Raw genomic sequence first — 25,218 nt, forward strand, 5'->3', positions numbered from 1 at the left:
TGCCTGAAATTGATGCATGCAGCTCCCAGATGGTGTAAGGAACAAGTCTATATACCCTAAAGATCAAACTAGGAATTTCAGAGAGGATCTTGAGCGCTGATTGATGCTGCAGTTTCCCTTTCGCTAAGTATCTCTCTTGCTGGAATTTGAATAACATACTCACAATTCTCCCTTTTTGCAGGACTCCCACATTTGCTGGCGGACTCTTTGCCATTTCCAAGTCCTATTTTGAGCACATCGGCTCTTACGATGATCAGATGGAAATCTGGGGTGGGGAAAACGTGGAGATGTCCTTTCGGGTAAGAAGGAAAGGTACAATATCCTAATTGCAGTACAGCTATGGCTGGCCCGGCGTATTTTCCAACTATACCAAATTTGCAGCACAGGGAAGCATTCATTCATCAATCAATCAATCAATCAATCAATCAATCACCAGCTCTCCAACAAGGCAATCCCAGGGAGAGGATGAGAAACAACATTCCATCGTTTGCTTTGTAATGTATTGCCATTAGGGTTGGTTTGTCTTGCTGCTTTAAAGGGGGGGGGGGAATCAAAACTAAAGGATTGTGACATGTCTTTTTTCAGGTTTCAATTAACCATAATTTAACATTGCACCCAAACCCTAAACCTGTGGTTGATGATATCTGTGATTTGTTGAAACAAGCCAGCTTCATAAACCACAATTTCAAAGTTGGCTTGTTTCAAATAAACCATAGTTAATAATAATAATAATAATAATAATAATAATAATAATAATAATAATAATAATTTATTATTTATACCCCGCCCATCTGGCTGGGCTTCCCCAGCCACTCTGGGCGGCTTCCAAATTAATCATTGTTTGTCGGATTTGGATGGCACAGGGAAGGTGTAGTTAACCAAAACTGGAAGCAAAATCTTCCAAACTCTTCCACCATGGAGAAAAAGGGCTGGGGAAGAGAGGGTCGTTCCTGTTGCAATAAAACATGCATCCTGCATAAGTAGTGGTTCTAACCATGTATATACCTTCAATTTCTATTGATAAAGGATGTGTGCAAGCAGCAATGTGGTTCTGAATTTGCTCACAGCAAGTGTGACAGCTACACATTATTGAAAGAGTTATGCTCCCTTAGAATTACTAGGAAAGTGTAAGAAAATCTGGGATACTGCAAACTTGGTAAAATTTACAGATTAGATATGGGTATATAAAGTAAAGGAAATAACTGAAATCCTTTTTAAGGAGGGGAAGTGTGTTTTCTTTCATTATTGCAATGAAAAGCTTGAGTGGATCACGTGGGTGCTCTTTATGGTGGTTTTACGAGCATAGATGTTAATTTTCAAAAGGGCCCTGTCTGAAAAGCAGCTTTCGAAGGCTAAAAGCTGTTTGGAGTGCCACCCTGTGGCTGCAAGGAAAATCAGGAGTGGGTATAGAAGTTTCTTAGAGAGCCAGGGATCTCCTATCCAGGACTGCCAATGCACACCCACAGAAATGCCCGGTCGTGCCTTCAGTGGTATACTCAGGTCTATAATGTGCCCACAGCCAACTAGCAGAAGGGAGCAAGTAGCTGCAACATGTTCTGTTGCAGAGACATTAAGCATGGTTGCAGCTGCTTGTATCACCCTAGTGATGTTCACCCACCCCGGTTGCTAGCTAGACAAATCTCAAAGTGGCAAAGTCCAGATTACTTCTAAGTGGGACCCCAAAGTAGGGCCCAGTTTCATCCATACCAGAGTGGAATGCGTGCTTTGGGGTATAAGGAATCATTGGGTTGGTGAAGAGGCCCTTTAGCTCCTCACTGGTAACATTGGGGTCACCAGCTCTGGGTGTGGGGCCTGGGCTCCTTTGAAGGGGCTGGTGGGGAAGAGGATGATCTCAGGATTTCTGCTCCTCAGACTCTGGTGCTGTTGGAGCTCTCTGACTCTTGCTGACAGGACCATTCTGTACCTAAATTGCAGCATTCATGGTCGTGACACAAGGGAAGATGATATGTGAAACGCATAATTTGTGTTTCAGTTTGCTAATTTGTTTTTTTGTATAAAAAATTTTATGAGGTTTTTCTATTTTGCATTTTAGAATATTCATTTGAACAACCTTAAAATATCAATGACTTCCCTTCTTCTCCTTCCATTGTTCAATTTGCATGCCATAGATCCCTGCATATTTTACATAAACTAAACCATTCAGTATCCCATTATTACATCCATCAAAACTTATTTACACTGTTGAATATATCTTAATGCTGCCAGCATTTTCAAATGTACACAACTTTCACTCATATATTCAGTAAACATTTTTCCAATCTTCTTTAAATGTATATTTTTCTTGTGCTCTTATTCTGTAAGTTAAGTCTGCCAGCTGCGTGTATTCCATCAGCTTAAGTTGCCGTTCTTCTTTAGTTGGAACCTCACTCGTTTTCCAATTTAGGGCCAACAAAACACGGGCCACAGTAGTGGCACACATAAATTGCCTTTTTTGACACCTGTGAATTTCCATCTGAATTATCTCCAACAAAAAGGACTCTGGGGTTTTTTTTTGGGGGGGGGGTACTTTAAAACGTTTTTTTTCAATCCATTACAAATTATTTCCCAATACTCTTTTACCCTTTTACAAGTCCACCACATATGATAAAACAAATGATAGCTTGCTTTTTAAAGTTGTGGTGAGGAACCTGTGGACCTCCAGATATTTAACTCTGATTCCCATCACTCCTGACCATTTGGGACTCACGCAAGAGTTGGTGGACTCCCCTTCCTTAGAGAATTTTAAGCAGAGGTTGGATGGTCATCTGTCATGTTGGGATTCCTTCAATGCAGGGGGTTGGACCAGATGACCCCCGGGTCCCTTCCAACTCCACAATTCAATGATTTGATGACTAGCGGGAGCTGACCAGTGTCTGGAAGGCTACTGGTTCCCCATTACAGCAGCAGCTTTGGTGCCTGGACTTTCAAGCATGGTGTAGAGCGAGAGAGGCAGTGTCAAACATTTTCTCCATACCACTGTTCCAAAGACAAAGCTGCTATTTCCCCACATGCACCCAAGAAAGAAGAACTGGTGCCCATGTCAGCTTCTCTCCTGTGTGTGAGTTGGGGAGGGGTGGTTTTTGGTAATGGGGAAAGCATTATTTGGGAAGATCCATAGCTTAGTGGTAGAGCGTTTGCCTTGCATGCACAAAGTCCCAGGTTCAATCAATGGGATCTCCAGGTAGGACTGGGACATTTCTAATCTGAAAGCCTGGGGATCAGCTGCCAGTCAGTGTAGACAATACTAAAGTAGATGGACCAGTGCCATATAAGGCAGCTTCCTAATGATTGTGATGCTGATTCTCTCCCTTAAAGAAGAGAAAGGCATAAAAGATAGCCACACATTTCACACCTTGGCCCAGGCAGGCTCAAATTAAGGGTTTCTGTTGGGATGGGGGGCACATCTTTTCTGCAGGTTTGGCAGTGTGGGGGCCAGCTGGAGATCATCCCCTGCTCCGTGGTTGGCCACGTGTTCCGTTCCAAGAGTCCCCACACCTTCCCCAAAGGAACTCAAGTCATCTCCAGGAACCAGGTGCGTCTGGCGGAAGTCTGGATGGACGACTACAAGGAAATCTTCTACAGAAGGAACCAGCAGGCCTCCCAGATGGCTAGAGAGGTATGTAAGCCAACTTCCCCTGGAAGTTGCTCTGAAGGATCAGGAGTGCCCATCCCTTGTTTTCAAGCATGTATTTAGAGCAGCCTTCCTCAGTTTTTGGACTACAAGTTCCATCAGCCCCAGCTAGCAGAGTCTATGATCAGGGTTGATGGGAGCTGGAGTCCAAACATCTAGAGGACAACAGTTTGGGGAGGCCAGCTCCGTCCTCCTGCATGCCTGGGACTGGGCAACTGGGGGGGGGGGCGCTGGGCGGATCTTTCCATCCCAGCGCCGCATATGCTTAAGACAGCCCTTCTCGCATCTTAAGCCATGGGGAGGCAAGCTAAGGCCCAGGGGCCGGATGCGGCCCAATCGCCTTCTAAATCCATCCCGCAGACAGTCCGGGAATCAGCGTGTTTTTACATGAGTAGAATGTGTGCGTTTACGTATTTAAAATGCATCTCTGGGTTATTTGTGGGGCATAAGAATTCGTTCATTTTCCCCCCAAAAAATGTAGTCTGGCCACCCACAAGGTCCGAAAGACAGTGGACCGGCCCCCTGCTGAAAAGGTTGGTGACCCCTGTCTTAAGCAAATTTAAAAATTAAGTAAGGAATTGTTTGTTTTCAGAATTCATTTAGAGATTTGGTGGGTTCTATACAGGAAGGAGGGTGGGCAGTGATATTGTCTCCTTCTTATGAACTGATACTTTAAAAACAAACAAACCGTGCTGTACCTTGTCAGAAAACGTATGGAGACCTCGCTGAGAGGCTTGAGCTGAAGGAGCGGTTACATTGCAAGAACTTCACCTGGTACCTACAAACCATTTATCCTGAGATCTTCATCCCAGACCTTACGCCGGCGTTTTACGGAGCTGTAAGTGTGGGTTTGGGGTGTTCATTGCATGAGAGAGTTCTTTCTGGGTCACAGCAAAGGAGCATCTAGCCTTGCCTTCTACATCCAACTGCCTTCCGCCAGATGCCTCGAGAAGAAACACCCCAAATTTTCCACTTGGCCCTTCCTTGGTTCATAATATATTCTGCAGTGAGGACTGGCTCAGAATGCCAGTGTCTGGTCCAGATTCAGATTGTACATATATGTATGTTCCAAATCTAGATGGTAGGCCTGTAAAACCTACATGTATAAACATTTAAAATTGCTTGTGTGTTTCCAATCTTCCATCCCACTCCAATGTGACTGAGAGTGAAACTCCGGGAATAGGTTTGATTCTCCAGCAAGTGAAAATGGTGCACGTCTTCACACATCGACTCATATCTTTTGTCCTGTTGCTTTCCAAGCACAACACCATGCTTCAAAGCTGAAGCACAACAAAGGGCACTTCAGGTTTCCCCCAGACTGCCATTTGCTCCGATTCAGCAGGTTTTGGGGGGAAAGCGCCAAGGCAGGAGGGGGGACCACTTGGACACAGAGCTTTAAAGAAGGGACCTATGCAGTAGAAAAGGAGATATGGATGAGTCTTTTATTTGCTGCCCTTTGGCTTTGCTACATAAAGCAAACCCTTCATTAACCAGCCTTCAAAAGCTTTAATTTTTGCTTTGTCAATCTGTACTTCTCAGTTTAAGGGACGCAGGTGGCGCTGTGGGTTAAACCACAGAGCCTAGGACTTGCCGATCAGAAGGTCGGCGGTTTGAATCCCCGCGACGGGGTGAGCTCCTGTTGCTCGGTCCCTGCTCCTGCCGACCTAGCAGTTTGAAAGCCCGTCAAAGTGCAAATAGATAAATAGGTACCACTCCAGCAGGAAGGTAAACGGCGTTTCCGTGCACTGCTCTGGTTCACCAGAAGCGGCTTAGTCATGCTGGCCACATGACCCGGAAGCTGTACACCGGCTCCCTCGGCCAATAAAGCGAGATGAGCGCCGCAACCCCAGAGTCGGCCATGACTGGACCTAATGGTCAGGGGTCCCTTTACCTTTACTTCTCAGCTTATGAACTCTTGACTCCTTCCTTCCCTCCAGTAGCAGAGCATATGCCTGCGCTGCCCAGAGCGGGCATGCTCCCGAGGGGGGGTGCAGTGTGTGCCCTCCCAGGCACAGAATACCCGTTCAGGGGCCCTGCAGCTGGGGGTGGAGCGAGCCGGCCATGGCGAACATTCACCGCGCCACCTGCCCGCAACTCCCAAGCCTCACCCCAAGCTGTCAAAATGAAGAGGGAAGGGGGGAACGGCGCCAGCAGAGCGGCGCAGCTCCCCCCCTTACCTCAATGGCTCAGGGTAGGCTTGGGAGTCACGGGCAGGTGGCGCGCCAAATGTCACCCCCCTCAGTGAGGGCACCTGGGGCGGTCCGCCCCCACCGCCTCCCTTCCTAAGCCCCTGCTTTTCTCCCTCCCTCCCTCCCTCCGTCATTTCTACTAAGGAACCAGTCTAATGGCCTTCACTGTCTCCAGAACGTAGAATATTCTGATTTGAAACCTAGTAGGGGGGGTTGAAAAAGGGTGTATATGTTGCAAGGGAGTGGTACAGTTTTTGTTTCTTGAGCAGGAACTAGGTATGCTAGTAGCTAGAAAGGGAAGATAAGTTAGATATAGTTGCTTTGAGAGTGGTGGGAGGTTAGTTGGGCTGAAGGGGGGGAATTCGGGACTGCACTCTGCTTACAGAAAGAGTGTAGAGTCTATGGGGCTGTGTCTCTGAGTATTTAGGCAAATTCGCACCTAGGTACTGCTTCTGGCTGTAGATGGACCCCTGACAGTGTTGGATTGTTTTCAGATTAGAAATGAGGGTGCCAAACGCTGCCTGGATGTTGGAGAGAACAACCATGGAGGGAAGCCGCTCATCATGTACCCCTGCCATGGGATGGGAGGCAATCAGGTATGGAATTTGTGAGAAAAGCCCGGTCTTAGGGTGGAATCCAGCAAAACACTCCCATTTGTGCAATGAATCTTCCCCTCCTTCTCATCTCTTCTCATGCCCTTTCCCACACCCTTCTAGAGGATTGGAGAAAACCCCAGAACAGAGTTAGGGGGTGTACAGGGAAAGATGTTCCACTGCACACCCAAAAGTCCTTGTGCAAATGGAACTGCTTCATTGGACCCCACTCCATGTCTCTTCTCATGTCTGAGCACACACCACAGGGCTATGCTTTCAGGCGCTGGAAGTTTTGTGCTGCCCCATGATTTCAGGCAAACAGGTGCTTCTGTAGAAATTATTCTGCACTGTCTGAACTACTTGCAGCTTTCCTAGGATAAGAGCATACCCACATTTTCCCCCTAGGTTTCCATTTTAAAACAGGAAAAAAAGAACACTGCATTAATCAAAATACACCTTCTACAGTCATACCTTGGATCTCAAACGGCTGAGTAGCTGAACAAATCGGCTCCCGAATGCCGCAAACCCAGAAGCAGGTGTTCCGGTTTGCAAACATTTTTCGGAAGCCAAATTTCCGACGCGGCTCCCATGGCTTTCGATTGAGTTCAGGAAGCTCCTGCAGCCAATCAGAAGTCACGCCTTTGTTTTCGAATGGTTCTAGGAGTCAAATGGACTCCCGGAATGGATTAAGTTCGACAACCAATAATAATAATAATAATAATTTATTATTTATACCCCGCCCATCTGGCTGAGTTTCCCCAGCCACTCTGGGCGGCTTCCAATCAAGTGTTAAAAACAGTACAGCGTTAAATATTAAAAACTTCCCTGAACAGGGCTGCCTTCAGATGTCTTTTAAAGATAGGATAGCTGCTTATTTCCTTCACATCTGAAGGGAGGGTGTTCCACAGGGTGGGCGCCACTACCGAGAAGGCCCTCTGTCTGGTTCCCTGTAACCTTACTTCTCGCAATGAGGGAACCGCCAGAAGGCCCTCGGTGCTGGAGCTCAGTGTCCGGGCAGAACGATGGGGGTGGAGACGCTCCTTCAGGTATACAGGACCAAGGCCGTTTAGGGCTTTAAAGGTCAGCACCAACACTTTGAATTGTGCTCAGAAACGTACTGGGAGCCAATGCAGATCTCTCAGGACCGGTGTTATGTGGTCCCGGCGGCCACTCCCAGTCACCAGTCTAGCTGCCGCATTCTGGATTAATTGCAGTTTCCGGGTCACCTTCAAAGGTGGCCCCATGTAGAGCGCATTGCAGTAGTCCAAGTGGGAGATAACTAGAGCATGCACCACTCTGGCAAGACAGTCCGCAGGCAGGTAGGGTCTTAGCCTGTGTATCAGGTGGAGTTGGTAGACAGCTGCCCTGGACACAGAATTAACCTGCACCTCCATGGACAGCTGTGAGTCCAAAATGACTCCCTGGCTGCGCACCTGGTCCTTCAGGGGCACAGTTACCCCATTCAGGACCAGGGAATCCTCCACACCTGCCCGCCTCCTGTCCCCCAAAAACAGTACTTCTGTCTTGTCAGGATTCAACCTGAATCTGTTAGCCGCCATCCAAGGTACAACTGTATAGGTACAACTGTATAGGTACAACCAAGGTACAACTGTATAGACTTGTTCCCCAAAACAGCTGAGAACAGTTTTGCAAAACTGGTAAGGGATTGCTTACCCCTTTGTTTTGCATCCACAATTTCTTGAAGTGTAAAAATAAATCGCTCTACCCCAGAACGAAGCAAAACCCTGACTCCTCTCAATTGCTTTTTGATGAGGAAGGCCTCTTAGCAACTCCCCGGTGGCTGTTCTTTTGTGTTTTGTCGTTCTCAGTACTTTGAATACACATCCCAGCGAGACCTGCGGCACAACATCGGCAAGCAGCTCTGCCTCCGTTCAAAGATGGGACCCGTGGAACTGGGAGACTGTCACTATACAGGGAAGCACTCACGGGTGCCGGAAAATGAAGAATGGGAACTGACTAATGTGAGTGCTTTAAGTTATAGACATAGGTAGATTTCAGAGCGGCGGGCTTATCTCTTGCTCTCGGAACCCCCGTTTTTGCCCCCCCCCATCAGTCGTCCACTGCTTGCCAGACAGACATCCCTTGCTGCTATGGCTGCAGCCTGGCCTGGCCTGGCCAAAGTACATAATGGGCAGTTCTATTCTGCCATTTTTTCTGGAGAGCAAGGAGTTCCTTCAGAGAGCAGCCACTGAGTGTGGGCTTGGGGTGTGCTGTAATGAGAAGTTGCAGCAGCCACCACAAAGGAGGCTCTGACGATCCCTCTTGGCGTTCTGGGAGCTGCTCGCCCCCACTGCTTTGAAGGGGAAGTGGGGAAGAGAGAGAACTCCATTTTCACAACGCTATTTGTTTGCTGGGTTGTTCCATGTTTCTCTAGCACAGGCATAGGCAAACTTGGCCCTCCAGTTGTTTTGGGACTACAATTCCCATCATCCCTGACCACTGGTCCTGTTAGCTAGGGATGATGGGAGTCCCAAAATGTCTGGAGGGCTGAGTTTGCCTATGCCTGCTCTAGCACCTGGTCTGGTGATGGTCTCAAAAAAAAAAAAAGTCATTCTAAAAATTCATGGAGGGGCAAGTCTCTCAATGACTAACTAGCATTTATTAATTCATTCCATTTATATCCTGCCCTTCCTCCCCAGGGAGCCCATGAGAGCCAAATGAGCTTAGCTAAATAAGCACGGATGCTTAATAACCTGTCTGAAAATGGTTGATGCCAAAGACAGGGTTTTAATCTCTCTTTAAACAATAGGGCTGTGATGAAAAACACTGGAATTAAAATGTTTCTGGCTCTTGTTTTTTGGAGGGGGCAAGTGAGACTGCAGGACCCAACAGGGTGATTTTATTTGTGGGGTGGCCATATTCACAGTATTTTGGCAGCGGCGAGTTATGCTGACCAAGGTGCTACAGATAAGGAGAGCCTTTTCAAAAAATAAAAAATAAACTTCCAGAATTGGGGGAAATGCCAGATGAGCCACAATTCTTCCCCACGAACATGCTTCTGGGATATTCTGGGCTTCAGGGGAGTGCAGGAAGCTGTAGCCACTCTCTGACCACCCCAAAGAACTCCTGTCTTGTCCCTTGGCTGCTGCTGTCCATGGTAGCAGCAACAAGAATTAACATATTCCTTGTTAATGGTCATTTGCCACAAACAACAACAAAAACCTGACTTGAGTGGCGGATATTTTCCCCACATTCAGTCAAGAGGGGAGAGGATGCTTTTGCAATGGTAAGTGTACCCCCCTTACTTCAGAAACACTGCAAATATTTCCCCTCCGCCACCCCCAAAACCAATGAACTTTGTCCCTAGCAAATACCAGGCAAATTTCAAAAGGGGCATTTGGTGCTGCTCCCAAAAATTGCAGATTCCTAGAGTGCTGGACTTCCTTGGAAGCCTTGTGAGCTATAGGTAAAAAGGTAAAGGGACCCCTGATCATTAGGTCCAGTCGCGGATGACTCTGGGGTTGCGGCGCTAATCTCGCTTTACTGGCCGAGGGAGCCGGCATACAACTTCCAGGTCATGTGGCCAGCATGACTAAGCCACTTCTGGCAAACCAGAGCAGTGCACGGAAACGTCGTTTACCTTCCCGCCGGAGCGGTCCCTATTTATCTACTTGCACTTTGAGGTGCTTTCGAACTGCTAGGTTGGCAGGATCTGGGACCGAACAACATGAGCTCACCCCGTCGCGGGGATTTGAACCGCCGACCTTCTGATCGACAAGCCCTAGGCTCTGTGGTTTAACCCACAGTGCCACCTGCGTCCTTGAGCTATAGGTACAGAGGTATAATATCCATATATCGCACTCTGTGAGGATACAGGGAAAATCTATCAGCTTTGTGTTCTCCTTTTCTAATTGCAAATAGGACTGTCTCCTACGTCTCTGAGGGATAGAATACTGGGCTTGGATGGACTTTGGAGTGATCTAAGGCAATGCTCTTCAATTTCTTCTTCTTTTAGGATCACCTTCTTAAAAATGTGGCATCTAACAAATGTCTGTCTGCAAGGGGAGAGCATCCTTCCATGGCTTCCTGCAACTCTGCAGATCCCCATCAGCTTTGGTACTTCAGCTAAGCAAACCTGGCCAAGACCACGTAGCCTGTTGCCAAGGTCCTCTGGTGAAAGTTTCTGTTCTCTTAACTCCACTACCAAGAAGACAGAGGACAAGTTCAGAGAAAGAAGGGAACCCAGTCAAATATGCTGCGCAATCACACTTGACTTACAAAACACTTTTGTGCCTTTGTGGGATGGGATGGTCAAAGAGGACACAGCGAACCTTGGTGTATCTTTAGTTCTTTTTAATTAAGTAAAATTCCAAGCTGGTGAGTTTGCCCTTTAGAGTACCATAAGTATTGTTAATCAAAGCTCCATATTGTGAGACGGACAACAACGGTGGTTTTATTTTGCAGTAGATTTAAGGGGGGGGGGGCGTTGATAGGATGTAAAATATTTTTTTTCCTCTTAACTTTTGTATGCTGTGAGCAGCGTAGGAAGTAGCAGCTTGCGGAGGTGCAGAGCCTGTCCTAAGAAATAGTTTACCTGTGGGATAGTTTAGAAAATAACTGATGCCAAAGATAAGAATGACTTTAAACTCTGTTACATAGGAAAAGCATCTTCTGACCACACGGAGACTGTGGAAGGAGAAACTGCATTGTAAAGACTTTGGGGGGACATTTATAAGAGTTTATCATCTGTGTCCCCCCCCCCCAAAAAAAAAAAGATCTTGCACACAGATGCAGTGCAGAAACTGTTGTCCCCCCAAGTTTCAGTAGGTCAGGACTGCATTTTACAATAGTGTAACACTGTTATTGTTTTGGTATTGTTTTGTGGCTGAAATCTTCACCTCTTTGCACAGCCCGTTGCCAGTGCCTTACCTTGTCAGGCCTCTCACCATTGCGCTGCAAATAAGTCCCTTTCTCTCTTTTTTAAAACATCCTCAAGGCAGCTTAATCCCTTTACCAAAGAGGGGAGATGTACTCCCTGGACCTCAAACAAAGGAATGATGGAAGGGTAGCATTTTTGCTAAGCCCTTCCTTACGACTCCCAATATCAGGGACCTGGTGTGCCTTTCTGATCGCTGCAATCCAGACCTCCAGAGGCCTTTGACATGAACTTGACCCCCTCCCCACCTGTTTGTGTAGTCTGCACGGTTTGACAACTTCCTGATCCTCTCATTACCTTGATTGTACACTGTGATGCCTTAGAGCGAGGAAAGCTGCTAATGTTTTTTAAGACCAGATGGAGAAGCTGCTTGCTTTGAGGGAACGGATGCTGCAGAAACCTGCAGAATCACCTTCATGGATGGGATTGTTGAGACTACCCAACAGGGAATGAGTGTGTGCGTGCCTGTCTTTACAAAAACACCTGCTGAAATAAATTAGTCCATGATATACTGCTAGTTGCAGTTGCCTGATGGAGCAAATCCCCTGTTTTCCTCATTTGTTTTGTATGCTGTTAAGAAAAATAGCTTATTTGTTTTGGGGATGTCACTGGAGGTGGGGATTTTTATTTTTTTTCCAAATGCAAGCCCAAGATGCTGTTCAGCCACAAAGCAGCAGCTTCGTCGTGACTTCACAATGAGCCTCTTCTTACCCATAGCTTGATTAGCTATTGCACTGTCCATTTAATGCAAAGTGTAGAGATGAATTTGAAGGAAAATGTACCTCCAGAACATCCTAAGAATTGGGTGTTTTTGAGCACACTACACTTTAAAAGCCGTTTGTTTGTGGGGGTTTTTTTTGAAGAAAGACCAAAGGTGCTGACTGTTTCCCTAGATTTTGAATGCAGAGGTGACATTGGTTTTCCCATTGTGTTCATTTCCAGGAAGGCTTTAGCTGAAAGGCAAAGACCTGCCTTGGGTAAATTTCCAACTGGAAATAATAAAACTTAAAATTCTATTTTACAAGAGAATCTTGTGTGACTTTGCTTCCTTTCAAATTGCTCTTGAACGGTGTGTGTGTGTGTGTGTGTGTGTGTGTGTGTGAAAGAGAGAGAGAGATCAAGTGTTAAATAGCAGGCTAATGTTGGAAGCTGCTTTTGAGAAAAATATTAGCTTCAAGTCTTCCCTTTGATCAGTCCTCATGTTTTAAGTGTATTCTGTATAAATATGTTGGACTCCAAAAAAAATTTTTTAAAAGAATTTTATTTTGGCTGGGTATATCAGACCCCATGGAAGTTGGGTGTTGCTCCCTTACTGCCACACAACGAACTTCTTAATTGCTTCTGAGTATTTCATATCTTGAGTCAAACATTGGAGGATATTTATACATAAGCCATTGGGGTCTGTGGAGAGATTCCAAACTGGCAACCATTTTCCTGCCCTTTTATCTCCAGAACCATTAATTTTCATGCGGTTGCCAGTGACCACAACATTTATCAGCAAAAGGGCACAGAACAATATATGTGTGGGACATATCATAGGAACAGCAGCAATGATGTTGCAGAGTAAGTGTTGTTCTGGAAATACTGCCCAGTCACATAATTTTGGACCACTAAGCAAGAGAGTTCACATAATGTCTGGGATCCAAAAAGCTGGTTTAGGCACACCCAAGAGTTTGGGCAGGCCCTGGGGTTTTCAATTTGTTTTTTTATTTATTGGAACAGCAAGCTGCAATGCTTCTGAAAGGTCTGCTTTCTGAAGGTTCTTCGTTTCCAAAACCAATTAGCCATATGGTGTGTCTTTCTGAACTGCCCATGGGGTGGTTGGTAGCAAGTAGGATCAGTTTGCATAGGTCTAGGTAGACAAGGCTGTATATTGTCTCCCTGCTTATTTAACTTATATGCAAAATTCATCATGCGAAAGGCTGGGTCGGATGAATCCCTAGCCGGACTTAAGATCGCCGGAAGAAATATCAACAGCCTCAGATATGCAGATGACACAACATTGATGGCAGAAAGTGAGGAGAAATTAAAGAACCTTTTACTGAGGGTGAAAGAGGAGAGTGCAAAATATGGTCTGAAGCTCAACATCAAAAAAATGAAGATCGTGGCCACTGGTCCCATCACCTCCTGGCAAATAGAAGGGGAAGAAATGGAGGCAGTGAGAGATTTTACTTTCTTGGGCTCCATGATCACAGCAGATGGTGACAGCAGCCATGAAATTAAAAGACGCCTGCTTCTTGGGAGAAAAGCAATGACAAACCTAGGCAGCATCTTAAAAAGTAGAGACATCACCTTGCCAACAAAGGCCGGTATAGTTAAAGCTATGGTTTTCCCAGTAGTGATGTATGGAAGTGAGAGCTGGACCATAAAGAAGGCTGATCGCCGAAGAATTGATGCTTTTGAATTATGGTGCTGGAGGAGACTCTTGAGAGTCCCATGGACTGCAGGAAGATCAAACCTATCCATTCTGAAGGAAATCAGCCCTGAGTGCTCACTGGAAGGACAGATCGTGAAGCTGAGGCTCCAATACTTTGGCCACCTCATGAGAAGAGTAGAGTCCCTGGAAAAGACCCTGATGTTTGGAAAGATGGAGGGCACAAGGAGAAGGGGACGACAGAGGACGAGATGGTTGGACAGTGTTCTCAAAGCTACCAGCATGAGTTTGAGCAAACTGCGGGAGGCAGTGGAAGACAGGAGTGCCTGGCGTGCTCTGATCCAGGGGGTCACAAAGAGTTGGACACGACTAAACGACTAAACAACAACAACAAGGTAGACATATTGCTCAGACAACAGCCCCATGTAGAACATTAGAAGAACCTTCTAGATCAGGCCAGGGGCCCATTCAGTCCAGCATCCTGTTTTCACAGTGACCAACCAGATGCCTAAGCAGAATCTATCTGCAGTTTCCAGCTGGCATTCAGAGGCATTACTGCCTCTGACTAGTAGCCATTGATAGCTCTCCCCATGAATTTTTCATCTGGGGGGACCTCAGATTGGGGAATGACCGCAGTGGGCACTAGCAGATGACGCATGAGGAAAGAGACATGGGATAGTCATGAGCAGTCCACAACATCTCAATACAGTCGTACCTTGGAAGTCAAACGGAATCCAGAAGTCCATTTGACTTCCAAAACATTCGGAAACCAAAGCGCAGCTTCTGATTGGCTGCAGGAGCTTCCTGCAATTGGACGCCCCATCAGACGTTTGGCTTCCAAAAATAGTTCACAAACTGGAACAACCACTTCTGGGTTTGCGACATTCAGGAGCCAAAATGTTCGAGAACTAAGCTGTTCAAAAACCAAGGTACGACTGTACTAGTTTTTAGTGTGGTCTTTGCTCCAATCTGATACGTGTTTCGGACAGTAGTTTGTCCATTTGGACACCTCTCAAGGTATCGTGACCAATTCTTTTCATGATGGTTCCTGAGATAAAGGAGCAGGTTTTTGTCTACGTTTACATACAATTGGGTGCCATTTTGAATCAAGATGGCAGATTGAGCCTTTCAAAACTGCACTTATTTCTCCCTCCCCTCCAATTCCCAAGCTACACCAGCTATGAGGCTTTGTAAAAATATGTACAGAGGGTTATGAAGTCCAAGAGAACCTGGGGGGGAAAACCTGTGCACATCTCTTGCAGGTAACAGCAAAAAATTGCTTTTCTTTGCTTAGCTTCTGGTTACATTGGTATGGCTTTTGATCATGTTTGGAATTATGGTTACTCACCTCTGTTCCCTCTGAAGAAGCATAGTTAAAAAAGTATAGTTAAAAATAAATGGGCCGTTCCTCTTTTCTGCACTGTCTTGGAAAAAAGCTCTGTTGTCCCTTCTTTTCTCACTTCTCCACCTGGTGTCACCGCCCCTTGGCAGCTGTGACATTGGCACTGCTTCATCTCTCTCAAAGTGCAAGGGCAGATCTACATACGGGGGGAGGAACACTATAATAAATCAGAAATTAAATTGTTATACCAAAAGAAAAAAGGCGCTATGTAAAACAGCAAATATTTTTTTTTGCTCTCCAGCGCCTTCTCGTGTTGCATGTTTATAATGCATTCAAAGCGCTGTCGTTTTTTTTACTAATGTAGCTGAGTCCCAAGCCTTAACAGGCTACATGCAGCTTGGTGCTTTACCTCCATCTGGTCAGATCCTGCCCAACAATAATCCCTGTTACATCTCTGGCAGGGGGAGGACCCAGAGTTAGAGTTGCTTCTACTATAGCTCCTACAAAGTACTAGGGCCTGGTTTCGAGACTGCGCCTCTGGCCAATCTTAGCTCAAACTTTAGAATGTGCTCACTAGTCCCCTAAATGCCCCAGCTAAGGTGGTCGCTGTTGTACAATAAATCCAAAGTCACAACAATTGGCTATGAATGAAGGCGGGCTGAAACTGGTGGATTCTAACCTACCCAAAAGCTTGCCTGAAGAAAGCAACAAGAGGAAAGACTTGTAAGGCTTCGGGCAAGAGATGTGAGGACTCCTAGAACCCAACTGCCTCCTTCCCAAAGCTGCTGCCCCCCACCCAGGAGCCCCTGTCCACTGGCTGGGAGAAACTGGGTGGGCTCCAGGATCACATCAGAAGCTTGCTGTTTCCTTTTGCTTTGTCACGCAGAGTCTATGCACTACAAACTTTGCTAAGTTTATTTTTTTTAAATAAAATTTTTATTGAAGTTTTCCATTTTATACAAACAAAAAGAAAAATGTAAAAAGAAAAAAATATTATAAACAGATACATTTCAGAACTTACTTTCAATACCATATTTCCCTGACTTCCTCGTACCTCCCCTTCTTGCTTTCTAGTTCCAATTATTTGTCCAGCAAATCCTTATCTCCTAGCATTACAGCTAACTAACCCCTTATTTTCTATTCAACCTATTAAATTAGTATATATTAAACATTACATATAAAAAACCATTATTATTTTTTCCCATATTCTTTTACCATTACAGCTAGAAACCACTTAATTTCAATCCAACATCATTCAAGATTCATTAATATTACAATATTTCTGTAAATAGTCCTTAAATTTCTTCCAATCTTCTTCTGCCGACTCTTCTCCCTGGTTGAGAATTCTGCCAGTCATTTCTGCCAATCCCATACAGTCAATCAACTTCGTCTGCCGTTCTTCCAGAGTGGGTAAGTCTTGTATCTTCCAATACTCAAACTTTGTTAAGTTTAACTGCCATGGTTTACCACCCCCAAGTAACTGTTATGACTTGTCTTTTTTATTTAAAAAAATATATATTCAGTTTTACAATATACATTACAATTTAAACAATAATCATTAAGATATAGGATTCCCCCCGCTCCATGGTTTGCATTGTCAAACGTTTCTACTGCAATTTTATAATTGCTCCATTTTTCTTAAAAATCCTTTTTTACCTTAGTTTTTCATAGATTACAAGTGTTGCTATGATCCTGCCAAAGTTTTTAGTTGTTTTCAGTGTTCTCTTAGATAACTTATAATTTTCCCCATTCCTTGTTAAAGTTTCTATCTTCTTAGTTTCTGATATTCCCGGTCATTTTCACCATTTTAGCTTGGTCCATCATCATTATCATGATTTGTCTTTTTAAAAAATAAAAAAAGGGTACCCAGCATTCTTCACAAAATGCAGATATTCTAGTGGCAATCTATCAATTTATGGGAGGAGGAGGAGGAGGAGGAGGAGGTAAGGTCCTTGAGCCCCGGAATACAACCCACAGGTCAAGGTGTGTGTTGAATAGTGGGTAGACATGGCAGACGACACAGCGATTTCTCCAGAGCAGCTCTTTATTTTGTAAGCTGGAACAGAACTGAACAGCAAACAGCTCAGCCGGCCTGCTTTTATAGGCAGCCGGCTGTCAACATTGTAGCAACAACAACCCAGGGTTTCCCGCCTAAAATAACTGACGTGGACCTGAGTGAAAACTATCTACAGTAACCCCCCTACTGGCCCAGGATGAGAACTTCAGTACATAACAGTGTGGACTACCATAAAACACAACTTTCATCTGCAGAGATGCTCAACTTGTTTGCTACTGCACAACCTCAAGCCTTTGTCTGCTCCCACAACTACAGTTCCCTTTACCCCAACCCTGGGTGTTGGTGGGTTTTTGGCTGCTGCTGCTGCTGCTGCTGCTGCTGCTGCTGCTGCTGCTGCTGCTGCTTCTTCTTCTTCTTCTTCTTCTTCTTCTTCTTCTTCTTCTTTAATAGTGTTTGACTTCATAAGAATCCCCCCCCCCCCTGTAAGTTCTTCTTTCAGGTAACTTCCTCAAACCAAACTAAATTTGTACCGGAGGTTAATGCCATTTCCCAGCAAGTTCCAATGGTGGAAAACTGCAACCTCACGGAAAAATAAAACTGTATATTGGACTACTTTGTTCCTTCTTTATTTTGTAGAACAGTGGTACCTCGGGTAAAGAACTTAGTTCGTTCTGGAGGTCTGTACTTAACCTGAAACTGTTCTTAACCTGAAGCACCACTTTAGCTAATGGGGCCTGCCGCTGCCGCCATGCTGCCACCATGCGATTTCTGTTCTCACCCTGAAGCAAAGTTCTTAACCCGAGGTACTATTTCTGGGTTAGCGGAGTCTGTAACCTGAAGCGTCTGTAACCTGAGGTACCACTGTAGTTGATTCTATACAGCAGTTGATTGTACATAGACTCTAAAATCAAAATATCAATAATATAGGGAAATTGCAAAATGGCCATATCTGAGCAAGTCATCTGTTTTTGGGGTGGTACCTAGAGCTGTCTATGCATGAGTGGAACAGACTTCTGCTTGCACAGTGGGACTTCACCTTCCTTTCCCTGCAGCACCCCCAAACCAGCAAAATCTTTTCCAAAGAGTTAGGAGGGACCCTCCTCTAGAGTACATTTGGGGGGCAAGGCAGGGGGGAGGGGGAAAAGGTGAAGTCCCATTGCATGAGCAGAAGTCTGCTTGTGAAATGTTGGGTTCTACCCAATATGGTTTGTCTCGCAATTCCCCCTCCCTACATACTGGAAGTTTCTGAGCAACCTTATTATCAGTAATCTCTTTCATTACAATACACACAAAGCAAAAAGCACACAAAATATGCAAAGCTATTTCCCAACCCAAATTCATAAAGGCATCAAAATTATATTGATGCAGATGTGTGTATTATATGCATTAATATAATTTTGATGCCTTTATGAATTTTGACTGATTTTTTAAAATACTATAAAATTCCAAGAACAATTTTTGTGGGTTTGTTTAACATCTTTATTCCATTCCTCCTTCAACGGGCTCCCCTAATTTATCCTCACAACAATCCTGTGAGAAAGGTTTAGGCCATGGGTAGGCAAACTAAGGCCCAGGGACCGGATCCGGCCCAATCACCTTCTAAATCTGGCCCGTGGACGGTCCGGGAATCAGCATGTTTTTACATGAGTAGAATGTGTCCTTTTATTTAAAAATGCATCTCTGGGTTATTTGTGGGGCATAGGAATTTGTTCATTTTTTTCTTCAAAATATAGTCCAGCCCACCAGATGGTCTGAGGGACAGTGGACTGGCCCCCTGCTGAAAATGTTTGCGGACCCCTGGTTTAGGCTGTGAGGTTGTGATTGACCCCAAGTTACACAATGAGCTTCCTGGCTGAGTGGGAATTTGAACACGAGTCTCACCATTCCTACTCCAACGCATTCTAACCACTAATTTAAAAAGGTAAAGGTACCCCTGCCCGTACGGGCCAGTCTTGACAGACTCTAGGGTTGTGCGCCCATCTCACTCAAGAGGCCGGGGGCCAGCGCTGTCCGGAGACACTTCCGGGTCACGTGGCCAGCGTGACAAAGCTGCATCTGGCGAGCCAGCGCAGCACACGGAACGCCGTTTACCTTCCCGCCAGTAAGCGGTCCCTATTTATCTACTTGCACCCTAAGGTGCTTTCGAACTGCTAGGTTGGCAGGCGCTGGGACCGAGCAGCGGGAGCGCACCCCGCCACGGGGATTCAAACCGCCGACCTTTCGATCGGCAAGCCCTAGGCGCTGAGGCTTTTACCCACAGCGCCACCCGCGTCCCTAACCACTAATTTACCCTGGCTCTATTGTTCAAATATTCAACATTCTGACTCTCTTCTCCCTACATTTTAGAAATGAGTTTATTAAAATAACTATATGGCCAGTGTCCTCCCAAAATTGAGCAATTAAGACTCTATTGGCTATTAACAACTCACTCTGCTGCTTTGTGCCAAGAACCTCCAAAATTCTACCACCAGAAAGGTGAAATAATTCCTGTTTCTGCTGCTCCTAATATTTGACTCCAAACATCCAGGTTGAACGTAAACAAGCACACAAACGATATCTGATTTCTGTCAACATCAGTACTGCTGCTACTAAAAACTTTCCTTTTTAAGAGAGCTTTTGCCCATTTTCTGCTGTACCCTACATGGAATTTAGGTTCCTCCAGATAACCTATTTATTGAGCATTCATCCTGATTTGGTGGACAACTCTTATACAGGCATTAGGTTATAGATGCTCTTTACTAAACTTTTGTTCTGACCTGTTACATGAAAAGGAGCCTTCATCCTATATTCCTCCAGATCTGCTTGCTTGGTGTTTTATACATCTTCCTATTAATCGTTTGTCCATTCCACACTTTCCAGTGCTCTGAGCCCATTAATCCACTTTACTTGTGCAAACCAAAATTTCCCAGGATACGCTTGGATCTCTTCCACAGAATGCTGACAGTCTAGAGGCACCCTTGATATAATTTGAAGTTGTTTAGAACATTATTTTTTTAGATAGTTGTGTATACATTCTTGCTACTATGAACATAAAAAAATTATTATGAGAGAGAGAGATCTGTCCTATACCACCTTTGAAACATTTTTGGGAAATAAATAAATAAAGCAAGCAAGCAAGCACGCACTGAGAGACATTTCTAGACACAATTTCTAGACACAAATCCAGAATTTGACCTTTTCGGCCTGATCTAGCAAGTCATTTCACTTCCACCTTATTTTCCAGCATTTGTACCTAGGTCTTCACTGCAAGGGACACGGGTGGTGCTGTGGGTTAAACCACAGAGCCTAGGACTTGCCGATCAGAAGGTTGGCGGTTTGAATCCCCGCGACGGGGTGAGCTCCCGTTGCTCGGTCCCAGATCCTGCCAACCTAGCAGTTTGAAAGCATGTCAAAGTGCAAGTAGATAAATAGGTACTGCTCCGGCGGGAAGGTAAACGGCGTTTCCGTGCGCTGCTCTGGTTCGCCAGACGCGGCTTAGTCATGCTGGCTACACGACCCGGAAGCTGTACGCCAGCTCCCTCAGCCAATAAAGCGAGATGAGCGCCGCAACCCCAGAGTCGGTCACAACTGGACCTAATGGTCAGGGGTCCCTTTACCTTTACTTCACTGCAAGGCCACAGGGCAGATTGCAACATATCGCACAATAATAAAACATGTTTCAATCAGCACTTCATCCATTTCAAAATACTTCACATATCTGAGAGTAAAACAGCCATTAGAACACTCGCTTTGCAGAAGAAGAGGATGTGAGTGTACCTCACAGTCTCAGAATTGCAAAATAACTTTGAAACGGATGAAATGCCGATTTTAACAAGTTGCTGCTGTTCTGTTCCTGTGAAGAAAGCCTCGCTTACCCAGCATTCAGCTGAGGAGACACACACGCCCCAAAACTGATGGTTAAACGGATGCCAAGCCTGGTGACAGCTGACACCCCTTTCTTAAACTTCCTTCCACGGAAGTTAAAAAAAAGAAGAAGAAAGAATTAAACCACAACTGGGTGCTGAAAAAAGAATCTGCACAACTAGACGCAGCCATGGCAGAGGGCAAGACTGGAGGCGCTGGGTTGTTTGCGAAGCGGGTCCAAAAGCAATTCAGCCGAGCCCAAGAGAAGGTACCGTGACAGAGAGGTTTCGTTTACTTTAGTAACGCTTTGGGAGGGGCGCATAGATGGCCTGCTCTTTCACTTCTCCAAAAATGTATCTCAGAAAGCAGAGATTAGACAAAATTGGGAGGAGGGGAAGGGGGGTTCCCTGCCTCTTGTATGGATTGTTCCAGTCCAGTTTTGAATGTCATACATCAGGGTGGGGTACCTGTGTGGCCATTCAGATGTTGCCAGACTCCAACTCCCATCATTCCAGATCACTGGCCAAGCTGGCTGTGAGTTTGTTTGTTGAGCTCCCTACAGTGTTCTCCACCCCTGCCTTATATATTGGTCTGTGTTGCAATAAGGTACGCAAAACTGTTTTAATGTAAATTAGGTGTCTTCACACACACATATACAGTGGTACCTCAGGTTACATACGCTTCGGGTTACAAACACTTCAGGTTACAGACTCCGCTAACCCAGAAATAGTGCTTCACGTTAAGAACTTTGCTTCAGGATGAGAACAGAAATCACGCGGCGGCAGCGGGAGGCCCCATTAGCTAAAGTGGTGCTTCAGGTTAAGAACAGTTTCAGGTTAAGTATGGACCTCCAGAACGAATTAAGTACTTAACCTGAGGTACCACTGTACTTTAACTCAGGGGTCAGCAAGGTTTACCTCACCTGAGCCTGTTCACTCCAGTGGAGTTCCCTCTGTGGGCCGGATCACGCGCGTCTGCGATTTCCTGCGTCTGTGCAGACACGATTCCCAGCGCCGTGGAAGCGAGTCCCCATGCTGCGCTGCGCCAGTTTAGCGCAGCACGCAGGGACTCGCCGAGCAGGCGGCTCGGTTCAGGGGTGGCTCGGGGGCCGGTTAAACAACCCCATGGGCCAATGTTGTCTTAGGTTGCCAAACCCTGCTTTAACCAGTCTTTTGTCCCCTCTGTCGAAAGGATATAAACAGTGCTTTTTTATTAAAAAATAGTGTTTTGGGATACTCTCATTTCCCTACTCATATTGAAATACTGCCCTGCAATTTAGATTCACAAAGTGTTTAGGGGTATGCATACGCCCTGCGTCCCCCCAGAAAAAAGCACTGGATATAAATATCTGATAAAGATGGGTTTTTCCTCCAGTCATTCATTGTACAAATAACTGTATGAAATGGTGAGTCCAGTGTAATGGTTTGTCATTTTGCTTGAACCACCATTCCTATGTTATATAGTCACCGTTACAAACATTAGACTCTTTCGTATAGTTATAGCTGAGCAGCTGTTGCCTCAATTCTGTGAGAAGGGACAGAATTCTGCCATGTGTTGGCTTGCCATAAGTCAGGATAATTCCTAACATGTCCTGGTGTTCGGGTGTAAAAATGGTGTCACGGGGGAATTTTGCTGAATGTCCCAGATGCATGGCAACGCGATGGAGAAAGCAGGGAAAACAGCTGCATTTTGCATCTCCTAAATAAATAAAAAGCTCAACTGTTTTGGGGGGATTTTACTTTTTGAAATATGGCAACCCTAGTCGTGTGCCCAAGAACTTTAGGTATGAGGCAGGTCAAGTGTTTGCTCATTGGCACAAACATTGGACAGGGAGAAATCTTAGGGGAGGGGTGTTGAGTCACTTAGAGAAAGTCATATTTTCAAAGAAAGAACCTTTGTGCTAAGTATGGCTCTCTTCCTTTACAAAGGCCTCAAAACATGTAACACATAATGTTGGGGTTCCCCTCCTATACACCCCTGGTTCGATTTTATCTGACACCTGCCAGCCATGCCAAATTTCATCAAGCACAGTAAAGTGTTCTACTCAGAAGGACATTTCTTACGTAGGACATTTTCTACATAGCTTTCTCCTTTGTCTGCTTCCTCACCTAACTTGCCTTCTGCCGGTGGTGTCTAGGAGACGGTGGCTGAGTAGTCAGAACAGCCATTATTTGGTTTAAATGACCTGGTCATGTCATTACTAAGGTTTAACCTGAATGCAAGAGACATGAGATTACACGAAAGATTAAATTTAGATCCTCAATCTCTAATACCAAACTGAACCTAAAAACTCATCCCCCAAGTGTGGATCCTTATTAGGGATGGGGTAGAAAAATCGGTTTGGTTTGGATTTTAGTGTGAGGGTACCGAATTCTCACTTTCCAGAACAATTTGCAGACAGAAACACAGCTGCTCTTCAAAGTTCGCAGTTCTCCAGCTTTTGTAATGCAGTTCTCCAACCAAATAATGCATATTACCAAAATGTGTGCATATAGAATGCATTATATTAGGGGACGTTGCTTTCAAAAATGTGTCTATCATGCTAAAATGCACATATGGGCGGGATTTCACTAACTGCACAAACTAATGCAGAAATGCAGAGAATTCAATGTAAGACTGGAACAAGATAAACGGAGAGGAACCAAAATACACAGATTTTCCCACCCCGGATCATAATGTAGGCAAGGCGGCACCATCGCTGCACAGGAGAGAGGCGGCAGAAGTCTCAGGTTTGCAGAAGTGCAAATGTTCTGGAAAAACCCTTGAAGGGAGGGGCGAACCCTCAAAACAGCCCAATGAAAACTGAGTATGTTCAGTAAGCACAGAATGCTGGCTGACTGTTGAGAAGGAGCAATCAGAAACTGGGTGGGCTTGGAAGGGAGTTATCTGGGAAAGGGACATGGCTGGCCCAAGCTCAGGACAGGAGCACTCTCTGCACTGCAGCATTTTGTTGCAGGTCTTCCTTGCAGGATGCACTAAGGGTGAACTGGTGTAATATGGAACAGGGTTCACAATTATCAAATCAAATCAATCTTTATTACGATCCAGAGACCCAACAAATTGTTATAAAGCAATGCACAATTCATACAGCCTACCTCCAGGTTAAACAAGCATTTTGTTCAAAAGATAGGGATCATTGGTTCTTTCAACCACCGATAAAAACTTTGCCACTGCTAATGTTCTGGCGTTTGTCCGGTCTTCCAATAGGAACCTGACATAGCGAGCCTCTGATTTTCCCAGGAAAGGTACCAGCAAGGGTAATATCAGTTCAGCCCTGGCTTGCTCATATTTTGCACAGTGCAGCAAAATATGTTTTAGGGAATCGATGTCTTGAGCACACGAGCAAAATCTGTCCTGGTAGGGAACTCCTCTCAACCTGCCATCCAACACTGCAGAAGGAAAGACGTTTAGTCTGGCTTTGGTGAAAAGCCTTCGATAATTTGGTACTGTCAGGTTTTTAATGTAAGATGTTAACTTAAAGACATACCCATATTGAACTCCTACTGCCAGCAGACTACAGACTGCGTGTGATCGAGATCACAAGTCTCTGTGTGCATTATCCCATAATCGTTGCTTTAACGTCTTTAGGGCGCCTTCATAACCCAGGTAATAAAGTTGGGGGGGTGACAGAACAATAGAGGTGGCTTTTCTAGCCATGGTTTTCTGCCATTTGCTGACAAACTCCTCATTGGTCAGGTGTTGGTACAAACCCTTCCCTAGATCAAGCACTGAAATCCTGAGCCAATGTTTTAGGGCAGCCCACCATGCTTTAGTTGAAATTGGGCATTCACCAGCTTCTAACAGAAGTATGGAGTTGGGGACACAGTTGGGTATTCACAATTAATTCTCAGGCTGTGTTCCAGACTTGGAAATTTAAGTGACAGGCATGCACATCATAGCTGGCTTAGCTGCACCTTGCCCTCCCCCTGGGAGGCTTCACACTGACTGACTGCCTTTTAAATATTATTTTTAGAAGTGCAGCATTGAACATTCGTGTTTTTCTCCATGTATTAGTCATGTGCCAGACCAGTGGAGTTCCCTAGAGACCTGTCCTCTCGTCTGTTTACTTACTGCCACTTAATGGATCCAAGAGGAAATGCTGTGCTAGGGTTCAACCAGAAATAGAATCGGGGTGATGGCCTCCCAAAATCTGCCTTCCGAGTTGTAGAGTGGTTAGCTGGGTCTGCCCTTAAATCTAGCCTTGCCTCCCCATCGTCCCCATCGTTGCACTATTTTAAAAAGGGAGGTTCCTTTCAAAAATGAACAAGATGATTTGGCCATTTGGCATTTGATCATAATGCCCTGCCATCCTGCGAGAAGACAAGTTATGGC

The 25,218-nt window shown here is 45.3% G+C and overlaps 2 protein-coding genes across 4 annotated transcripts in view; both read left to right on the forward strand.

Moving 5' to 3' along the window:
• Positions 1-12,339, forward strand: part of GALNT6 (polypeptide N-acetylgalactosaminyltransferase 6) — a 57,567-nt gene extending 45,228 nt beyond the window's left edge. For both annotated transcript variants that reach the window (XM_028721478.2, XM_077923825.1), the window contains exons 6-11: positions 182-299; positions 3,416-3,616; positions 4,338-4,469; positions 6,315-6,416; positions 8,243-8,395; positions 10,390-12,339. In XM_028721478.2, coding sequence (XP_028577311.1) covers positions 182-299; positions 3,416-3,616; positions 4,338-4,469; positions 6,315-6,416; positions 8,243-8,395; positions 10,390-10,503 — 820 coding nt within the window. In that variant the 3' untranslated portion in view covers positions 10,504-12,339. The remainder of the gene's footprint in view (positions 1-181; positions 300-3,415; positions 3,617-4,337; positions 4,470-6,314; positions 6,417-8,242; positions 8,396-10,389) is intronic.
• An 8,613-nt stretch (positions 12,340-20,952) lies between these two features.
• Positions 20,953-25,218, forward strand: part of BIN2 (bridging integrator 2) — a 40,065-nt gene continuing 35,799 nt past the window's right edge. For both annotated transcript variants that reach the window (XM_028721480.2, XM_077923826.1), the window contains exon 1: positions 20,953-21,154. In XM_028721480.2, coding sequence (XP_028577313.2) covers positions 21,077-21,154 — 78 coding nt within the window. In that variant the 5' untranslated portion in view covers positions 20,953-21,076. The remainder of the gene's footprint in view (positions 21,155-25,218) is intronic.

This window comes from Podarcis muralis, chromosome 2, assembly GCF_964188315.1.
Source record: "Podarcis muralis chromosome 2, rPodMur119.hap1.1, whole genome shotgun sequence".
Taxonomy (NCBI): domain Eukaryota; kingdom Metazoa; phylum Chordata; class Lepidosauria; order Squamata; family Lacertidae; genus Podarcis; species Podarcis muralis.